The 10,624-nt window shown below is 42.9% G+C and overlaps 1 protein-coding gene across 1 annotated transcript in view; it reads left to right on the top strand.

Annotated features, from left to right (window-relative positions):
• Positions 1 to 10,624, top strand: part of oca2 (oculocutaneous albinism II) — a 659,230-nt gene that overhangs the window by 432,331 nt on the left and 216,275 nt on the right. The window contains exon 17 of the mRNA XM_037698314.1: positions 3,269 to 3,487. Within this exon, the coding sequence (XP_037554242.1) occupies positions 3,269 to 3,487 (219 nt within the window). The remainder of the gene's footprint in view (positions 1 to 3,268; positions 3,488 to 10,624) is intronic.

Genomic DNA, 10,624 nt, shown 5'->3' with positions numbered 1-10,624 from the left:
GTTTTGTTTTTTTGAATGTCCAGAGGACCAGATTTAACTTTTTTAGAACCTGCTAAAATACACCAAAATGTAGGAAATGGCATCTCTTTTTCTGGGGGAGGACCCATGGATCACCCCCCTCACAAACACACACACACACACACACACACACACACACACACACACACATACACCCTTGCTGGAGATGTTATTTCATTGTTATTTTATGAATGATAAAAAGACTTGGACTCTGCCACAGTTACACAAGCACAATACCATTACAACATTTTTAATAAAATCTCTTCAATGCACATTTATCAATCTTTATTCAAAAACATCCATCCATCCATCCATCCATCCATCCATTATCATTACCCGCTTATTCCATTTTGGGTCACTGGGGTCATTGGTGCCCATGTCCAGCAATCACTGTGCGAGGGGCGGGGTACACCCTGGACAGTTCGCAGGTCCATCACAGGGCCACATAGAGACAAACGAGACAAACAACCATTCACTATCTCACTCACACCTAGGGAATATTTAGAGTTATCAATCAGCCTTACATGCATGTTTTTGGTCTGTGGGAGGAAACCGGAGCACCCAGAGAAAACCCACGCATGCACGGAGAGAACATGCAAACTCCACCCAGAAAGGCCCCTGGACCGGGGTTTGAACCAAGGACCTGCTCGCTGAGAGGCAGCAGCTCTACCAGTTGCGCCACTGTGCTGCCCTATTCAAAAACATGAAAGCATAAATAAATTTTCAAACCAGACAACAGAAAGTTGATGAATTTTTAAAAATCTGTTTTTTACCACAGTAAAGTAGTTTCTTTAACACTAGTCATTGAAGTTCTTGGTGTGTGCCACTAAAAGCAAAATGCCTAATTTGACAGCAGCATTGCAAAATGCCACAAGAGGTCACTGTAACTGAAGCTTCAACAAATGAAACTATTTTTTTAAACAATTGGCCCAACTGGTTCAATGCTTCATAAAAGCTTAATTTTCTCATCACTTCAATTATTGTTTCATGGGTAAATTACTCAGAATCTTTAATGAGGTACTAAAAATACATATGTACAGCACACATATATACATGCATAAGTGCTATTATTTACACAAGAGGTGCATCACATTTGCAGGGCTTCATTTAGTGCAACAATCACTACTGCCAATAGATGTCACCCAAGAGAAGTGAATGAAGCTTCGGGTAGTGAACCACTTTATGACACAATGGTTCAAAATGATTCTTTGCTTCAAAAAGTCTCATTTTGACATCACTAATTAAAAGGTTCAAAAACTGCCCAAGTTTCTAAATTTGAAACAACCAGTCAAACTCAAAACCAAGATGCTAAGCAGAGCAAAAAGGGATCAGGAGTACAAAATACTCTAAAGTTACCCAAACAGTCCTCAAAGGGCTACAACACCTCAAGTGGGGGTCAGCTGTACAAAACTTCTGCCTAAAACTGCCCCATTAAAGGAATGATTCCAGGTGGACCTCATCATCTGATTGGTGAGGCAATCTCCTACTGGTCCAATGGTGTTGCTGTTCTGTTCAACTTTGTTGGTTTTGAAAAATTTTGACATGACTGTCGATGAGGAAGAGGGCCGGCACCAGAGGAGGGGGTGTGCCAAAGAGACCATCTTAGCACCAACATAACTGGTTTGTTCCAATTTGGAGTAAGCTGTTGGGGGAAGAATCAGTTTTGTGTTGTGTGTTTCCTTGACTGATGAAGCCTTCTGGATGGATGGAAGGTGAAACGTTTCAGCACAAAAAAAATGTCCAGAAGACCTGACTGAAAATTATTGAAATGTTGAAATGGATATGCTTACCTTGTCTCTAAGACTCTATAATAACAAAGCTCAAAATATTGGTCAAAATGATTAACATATGTGAACTCGAAAGTAATGTGAAGTAATGCCTCTTTCTTATTTTTTTTGTTTTTGTAGTCTGTGTGTAAATGTGATTAGATGTTGGGCAGAAGGCCATGACTGTGAATCAAGTAGGACACTCCCACCTGTTAACTTCTTGACAATGAATTGATCAACTCATGTTAATATGATGGCCCCCAGGGGATACCTTCCCCATTCCTAATTTGTAAAGAATGGACCTGCACAGCGGTGGTTCCTCATGCTTAAGATGGGGGGTTAGAATCAATGCCATATTTCTTTCATACCTCTTGATATTTAATCAAGGCTTACTGTAAAATGCAGTAATTTAGAAAACTATTGTCTGTTTACTTGTTCTCTTTTGAGATGTATCCCTACCTCCATCCCTCAGTGACCCATATGTTCTATGCCAACAAAGTCCATGCTCAATAATCCAGGTATACAATCCAACAATTTTCAGTCAGGTCATCTTGACTAACAAAGCCTTCTGGATGGAAGGTGAAACGTTTCAGCACATAAAAAAAGAAACTGTCCAGGTGACCTGACTGAAAATTGTTGGATTGTATACCTGGATTTTTGAGCATGGACTTTGTTGGTTTTGAACCAGTTTAACATGACTGTCGACGAGGGAGAGGGCTGGCACCGGAGAAGGGGCATATCTAAGACACCATCTTAGCACCAACAACTGGTTTGTTCCAATTTGGAGTAAGTTGCTGGGGGAAGAATCAGTTTTGTGTTGTGTTTCCTTGACTGATGAAGCCTTCTGGATGGAAGATGAAATGTTTCAGGACAAAATAAAACTGTCCAGATGACCTAACTGAAAATTGTTGCATATGTTCTATGTTTATGTTTGTTTGTTTATTTGTTTGTTTTTTCTTTCTTTTTCTCTTTGTAACATTATAAAACTGTGATAAAAATTAAGTTTAAAAAAAAGAAAAGAAACTGTCTGGAGCAGTGTTGCCACATGAAGCTTCACATAGGCTCTAGAAAATGATTGCTGATAACTATATAAGGGGATGGTTTGGTGCAGATCTTATTGCCCACTTGCATATCCCACCCTGTAGAGTCTCTGGTCTCACCAGCAAGTAAATCAGTTTGAACTCCCTGCCACTCCTGGTAATTGTGTAGATTTGCTTACAGTGATGTTTTTAAACTCTTTTATTTAGATTCTATTAAGGTCACCTAGCAACAAAAAAATATGCATATTAAGCACCATGTCTCCCACTGATATCAACATGAGTCCAGCATCCTCAGACACTATCTTAATTCCTGAGCTGGTCAATAAGCTCCAATGTCTGACTGCATCAGTCCCTCTATGGTAGCTAATGTAGACTACCAATATTCTGATGTCTTCTCACTCAGCCTTCTTGTGTAGGTTCCATCACCAAGTAAACAGGCTGCAGTTTGTTGCTGAAGTCCACATGTGAAATGGTTGCTTGGTCTGTGCACTTAACAGTTTGCCATGTTCTTCCAGAACTCAAGCATGAGATCCTGGTTTGGAGGCAAACAGCTCAGCGCATTAACCCTGCCAGTCGAGAGGAAACAGCTGTGAAATGCCTTCTGATGCAGAAAGTATTCAACCTGGAAAATCTGCTCCGCAAGATGATGAAAACATTCCAAAGGTAAAATGAAAAGTTCTGACACAGCTACCACTCAGTTGTATCTACTCTCCCAGGAATACACTTGTTAAAATCCAAACATTTAATAATTACTAAAGCAGAACAGGTTTTAAAAAGTGTTCCTAAACCTTTTTTGTCCCCTGCTACCTAAAGGCAACATATAATGGTTTTGTCTATGTTTGTGTGCACATTTGTCTATCTATTAGTAAAATATCTCATGAAGTGGAAGCGCTCAACAGATTTTATTGAAACTTTTGAAAAGTTACCACTGCACATACACCTTCAACTTCAACATGCCCACCTCAGCTAATCCAACACAAAAGTGTTGTTAAAGAAAAAAGGTTGACATGGAAGCAAAGCCTTCATCGTAAGGGAGACTTGGAGGGAGACAGAAACAGGATGCCATACTGGACAATGCACAGACAATGAGGAACACAGAGATGCAGACTTATATGCAGACAGCAACAACAGAAAAAGACAAACACCTGTGGAAAAGACCATTAGGAACAGGTGGTGGCAGAAGCTGGAGCAGACTTCAAGGGGAAGACACACTAAGGAACACAAATCCTCACAGTACCCCCAGCTAAGGACGGCCCTTGACATCCCCAAAATTATTCTAACTCGATTGGCAAGAGGGGGAAAAAAGACAGAAAGAACGAGGAAAACACAAGGGATCGAAAAACCTACAGGCTAAACCTGGAATTGAAATACACACACACTCAAAAAAAAATACAAAAGTTTCAGGCGGCTGGCCAAGGAACCATCAGCACATGGGGCAAACTTTTGGGTGGGTAGCCAGGAGACCATCCGGAGAGAGGCAAGAGTTTGAGCAGATGGCCTTACTAGTCCATAACTGGCCAGATATGTCCATATGGAGCTCCTCGGGATCAGAGGAATAAGGGGTGTTGAGACCACCAAAGAAACTGTGTCAGCAGGCAAACCAGACAGAGAACCAATCATGATGGATACAATGATACACACCGACGAGGAACTCGTGGTGAGAGCCATAGCCAGTGAACCAGAGAAGAAAGCTGCAGATAGCAAATCATTGATGAGAGCCACAGACAGCAATGAATCCGATGAGGGAGCTGCAGCTGGCGAATCAGACAATGAAACTGTGGCTGATGATGGAACCAGTAGCGTTGTAGGTGGAACTAGCACATATATAGCAGGCAAATGGGCCAGTAGATTTGTAGCAGGTGTTGGGACCAGCAGATCTGCAGATGGCGATGGGTCATGGTCAAAGTTCTTTATTGTCATTCGCATCACATGTGGTACATGAGATGGAACAAAATTGTGTATACTGCAGCTCTGCAGCCTTCAATGGAACCAGCAGCTCTGCAGCAGGTGAAGAGACCGGGGGATCTGCACAGGCAAGGAAACCAGGGGAGCTGCAGCAGGCAAAGAGATCAGGGAATCTGCAGCAGGTGAAGAGACCAAGGGTGTTTCAGTAGGTGTAGAGACCATGGGGGCTGCATTAGGCTTAGAGACCACAGGGGCTGCAGTAGACTTGGAGACCATGGGGCCTACAATAGGCTTAGAAACCATGGGGGCTGCAGTAGGCATAGAGCTGACAGGGACTACACTAGGTGTAGAGACCACATGGGCTGAAGAGGGCATAGCTACAACAGGCACTACAATGGGAATAGCTACCACAGGGACTACAGTGGGTGTAGCTATCACAAGGACTGCAATGAGCATAGCTACCACAGGGACTGAAGTAGGCAATGGGACCAGCAGATATGCAGCTGGCATAGAGACCAACAGGTGTAGAGTCCAGCAGGGCAGCAGTGAGTGTAGTTACCTCAGGGGCTGCAGTGGACATAGCTACACCAGAGGTCACAGCAGGTATAGCTACCTCAGGGGCTGCAGTGGACATAGCTACTTCTATAGACTCAGGACCATCTAGAGACTGTGGACCCACTTGGGACTCAGGAGACTCTGGAGATTCTGGACCCTCTGGCGATTTTTTACTCCCCAGAGACTTGGGAACCTCCAGAGACATGGAAATCTCTAGAGACATGGGGACCACAGGAGACTCTGGAATCACAGGAGACTCAGGAAAACACTTGAGACTCCAGACCCATAGAAGACCCTGGATCCACAGGAGACCATGGACCCACAGGAGACTCTGAACCCACAGAAGGCTCTGGACCCACAGGAGGCTCTGGACCCACAGGAGAGTATGGACCCACAGGAGATAAAGAAGAAGAGTGAGAGACATATTATAGGACCAGTCCAGTTTACTAGTGATCTTGGCATCAGGTGGGACACACACCAGTAGCTCTCTGTTAATTCATGTCCCATACACAAAAACTTAAATACATTCTCTGACTTAGTTCACTCTGTACTTGCTGATACCAAAAGGCAAGCGGATCCAAAAGCCAAGCAGATACAGATAAAGGACAAGATACAGTTGTGATACATCGAGCAATACCGCACAGCAGATAAGAGCGCCTTTGCATTTTAATGGACAAATATAATTGTGTGTCATCAGCATAACAATGAAAATTTATCCCATGCTGTTTAATAATTTTACCTAATGGTAGCATATATAAAGTAAAGAGTATTTGCCCAAGCACTGAGCCCTTAGGAACTCCGTGACTAACTTTGGTGTATGAAGAAGATTTATTCTTTACATTTACAAACTGGAATCTATCAGATAGATATGATTTAAACTATTTTAGAGCTGTTCCTGTAATCCCAATATCCTATTCAAGCCTCTGTAGTAAAATATTGTGATCACCCGTATCAAATGCAGCACTGAGGTCTAACAGGACCATGTAGACACAAGTCCATTGTCTGAGGCCATGAGAATATCATTAGTGACTTTTACTATTGCTGTTTCTATGCTATGATGAGCTCTAAACCCTGACTGAAACTCTTCAAACAGATTATTTCTTTGTAGATGTTCACACAACTGACCTGCAGCTATTTTCTCTAGAAATTTTTAGATGAAAGTTAGGTTTTATATAGGTCTATAGTTGGCCAGAATTTCTGAATCAAGGTCAGACTTCTTAAGTAAAGGTTTAATTACAGAAACCTTAAAGTGCTGTGGTACATAACCATTCATTAAAGACAAATAAAGTAGATCCAAAATGTGGATATTAATTAGGGGAAACACCTCTTTAAACAATCCTGATGCATGCCCAATAATCCAGGTAGAAAAATCTAAAAAAGTTAAATCTGGTCCTCTGGACATTCAAAAAACATAACAAAGCAAAACAACAAAAAAATCTAGAAATGTTTCGTCTTTCATCCAAAATACTTCTTCAGTCTGAGGTGCTGTATTCAGCTCAGTCTTATAAATAGCACCTTCTCAGAGTGGATCAACCAGTTTGCTGCTGACAACCAAAACCAGCTGCTCACATGATCAATAAGGACCATCAGCCTAACGATGGATCATTAGCTCCCTGATGGCTGTTTACTATTCCAAGGGAGTTGAGTGATAATAGCAATAACAGCATTGTAAAAGGGGGACAGTTGAACATGGAGGCCTCCACCCCTGTTTAAGATATTTTTGGACTGGTCCTATGGTTTTGATCTGCTCAGAAACGTGATTATAATCAAATTATGGCCTGGTTCTGACTGGGTTAAACTGGGCCAGCAACTCTTAAAAAAAGTCACCCTGGGATTTCAATATCAGTCAAGGAGTAATGATATGGGACATCGGGGCTGAACGCGTCACAGACAGGAGAGTCCAGCGCTGTATATTGTAACCTTTTCCTGCCTTGATTTTAATGTAATTGATAAAACTTAATTGACGTTTCCTTGATTTATTGATAATGAGAGTTGCCACTTCTGAGGGAGATTCAAGCTGGGGGAAAGACATAGGCTGGAGGGGGTTTCCGGGTCTGGTGGCCCGCAGCCAGCTCGCGTCTTTAACATGATGGAAATTTTTTTTTCACAAAGATGGCCTCCTTTACTCTTCTCTCAAACCATCGTTCCTCTCTATAAAGGATGTGAACATCTTCATCCCTGAACGAGTGACCGCTGGCCTGGAGATGAGTGTAGACCACAGAGTCCAGGCCTGATTGGCCTGACTAGTTGATCCACGCTGAGAAGGTGCTATTTATAAGACTGAGCTGAATACAGCACCTCAGACTGAAGAAGTCTTTCGGATGAAAGATGAAACGTTTCTAGATTTTTTTGTTGTTGTTTTGCTTTGTTTTGTTTTTTGAATGTCCAGAGGACCATATTTAACTTTTTAGACCTCTTTAACAGTCTGGTTGGGATAGGATCTAGCAGACATGTGGATGATTTGGATGAGGTTATTATTTTTGACAATTCAGAGAGCTCAACAGGACAAAAACTGTCCAGACATAAATAAGGCTCTAGTGAAATTTGTAAAGTTGCCTCCTTTGACAAGGGACTGGAGATATAAGGAAGGATGGTTTGAATTTTCTCTCTAATTAAAATAATTTTATTTTTTAAATAATCTCATGAAGTCATCACTACTTATAGTTGTAGGGATACATGGTTCAACAGAAATGGGACTTTTAATTAGTCTAGCAATAGTACTAAACAGAAACCTAGCGTTATTTTGGTTCTCTATTAAAGATGAGTAATATAAAGTTCTATCTTTACGTAGAGCTTTTTTATATGTTAGCAGACTATCTTTCCAAGTTAAATAAAATTCTTCAAAATTAGTAGAGCATCAATTTCCTCTCCTGGTTTCTAGATGCCTGCTTTAAAGTACGTAATTCAGAATTGAACCAAGAAGCCAGTTTCCTCTGATTGATTACTTTCTTTTTCAGTGGAGCAATTTTATCAAGTGACGTTTGCATTGAAGTTGTAAGATGATCCACTAGATGATCTGTCACTGTTCTCTGATGCATTACTCTGCAAGACAGAGGAAAAGATTGATGGAAGAGATTGTTTAAATTTGGTTACATTTTCTGATAAGCACTGCTGAGATTAAATTTACTCTCAGTGACTGTGTAGTCATTTAATGTAAACTCAAAGGTTATTAAAAATGGTCCATCAGAAATTGGTTAGTTGCAAGAGGAACATGCTTCGTTTTCCCTATGGAGGGGTCGTAGGGCCAAGCTTGCTGCACTGACTGCTCGAGCAAATTCTTAGGGTCCCAGTTTTTCCACTGTGGTCCAGTTTCTCTCCTCCCTTCTAGTCCCCCTGTCTCTGGGTGTAGAGGAGGGGCTGATGGTGCAGTTTGTAGGGACTTAAGCTTCCCTCCGTCTACCTGATTTCTAAACGATTTTAGGGGGTCATAGTACTTTCTCACTTGCCAACCCCTTGCCCTTTCTGAGTGCAACAACCACCCTCTTTCTGTCTCGGCCTCACAGTCCGAGCAGTATTTCACTTTCATTCCGTCCCACTCACAAATACATTTTTTTGGGCCTTCACCCTCTAGATCCCATTGCGCGATGATAATTGTCCGAGGCAAAACATTGATTCTACACTCTACGCAGATGAAGGCTTCCATTACTTTTATGGGTTTCACTGGCAGCTCTCGGACATCCCTCTTGTCTGCCTTAGGTTTGAGGGGCGTCCTATTCCCCGGTCCTTCCCAACGAAGGGGCAGACCACTGGGCTTCAAGCAGATCACACAGTTGTTTTCTAGCAGACTCCACTTGAAGACTCTCCTTCCTTTGACAGGTATCCTTTTTTGGCATACTCCAATGTGCTCAGGGCCCTACCCGTCCAAAGCCCCGAAACTGTTCTTCGCAAAATCACTCCCCCACAAATAGTGGCCATTCTAAGATAGGGGAGCATGGTGCTTGGTTCTGTGGCCATAGTCTGGTTTCTGGTTTCAACTAGCTAGGAGCTGGCTTCAGTTGCTCTACTCCTTGGATCCCTTTCTTCACTAACTCAACTGTGTTTTTGTCTAACACTCTTCTTACTCTGTCTGTGGCGTTATATTTAGGCCTCACTGCAACTGCTGATGGGTGATCCTGTGCCCTGACCCACACCTTCTGCCCTACCTTGAATGGGGCCTCAGGGTCCGACTGCTCCTCTTTGTCCCCAGAACCCCGCCCAACTTCAGGCGTGCTAAACCGTCATTGGTTGATCTCTTCTGAGGGGGAGGGTCTACTAGCTTGTCTCCTGTCATTCAAGGCCTGGCCTATCTCCACAGTTTTAGTGCTCCATTCTTTGGTATTAGCATTTTTGGCTATCCAATTTTTGACTAAACCTATGGCTCTCTCTGCTACTCCATTGGCTTGAGGTGTGTAAGGAGGTGAATAAATGCGCACAACTCCAAAAGTCTGGCACTAGTGATCTACCTGTGCATTGCGGAAATGTGTCCCATTATCGGTTCTCAACTCTTCTGGAACGCCTAACAACCCACAGACTTGCTCCAGCATGCTAACAACACTGCTGCCATTAGCTTTCCTTGCTAGTCTCACTACCACGTACCCTGACATCGAGTCTACCAGCACTAGAAGGTATTTCTCTCCCTTCTTGCCCATAACTCCCATAGGCCCAGCTATATCCATGCACACTGAGCCCCAGGGTGTGGTGCTTTTGATAGTCTGTCCATCCACTCGGTGCCCTCGCCTTCCTGTGTTGTATTGACCACATACTTCACAGTCTTGCAACACCTTGCAGACTTGTTTCAACGGGACCCAGAGCTCCTGACTCTCCAACTCCTTACGTGTGGGTTGCACGCCTACATGACCTAGACCCTCATGCATGCCCCGTACAACCTGAACCACGTACTTTTCTGGGACCCTCCGACCCTCTGAGGTTCTGTCCCACTCCTCGATCCCGACAAAGATTATTTTTCTCTGCTGAATGTAACGATCTACCTCTTTGTTACCCTGCCAGTGTTTTCCTTCTTTATTGTGGGACTTCTGGTGCTCTACTTGTAACTGCAGATTTAACCTGATTTCAGCTATTTTCTTCTACAAGTCATTATGAGCCACCACCTTGCCCTTTGCACTTTCAAATCCGTTCTCTTCCCAGATGGCTAAGTCCTCATTTAGAGCTTGCACACAATAGTGGCTGTCTGTCACTACTTTAGCTGTTTTTATTCTTTTGTGAGTCAATTCTAGCAGCCCTTCGAGTATTGCCGTTACTTCTCCAGCTTGTGCACTTCCATGAACTCTCCCACTTCTATGGCAGCACTCGTTCCTGTTGTGGATGGAATACCACGTCGTGTTCAAAACGGCGGAGGCGTCG

Source organism: Nematolebias whitei, chromosome 3 (assembly GCF_014905685.2).
Source record: "Nematolebias whitei isolate Nwh7 chromosome 3, NemWhi1, whole genome shotgun sequence".
NCBI classification, from domain to species: Eukaryota; Metazoa; Chordata; class Actinopteri; order Cyprinodontiformes; family Rivulidae; genus Nematolebias; species Nematolebias whitei.
The sequence above is the reverse complement of the archived record's forward strand: the minus strand, read 5'-3'. Positions and strand labels throughout refer to the sequence as shown.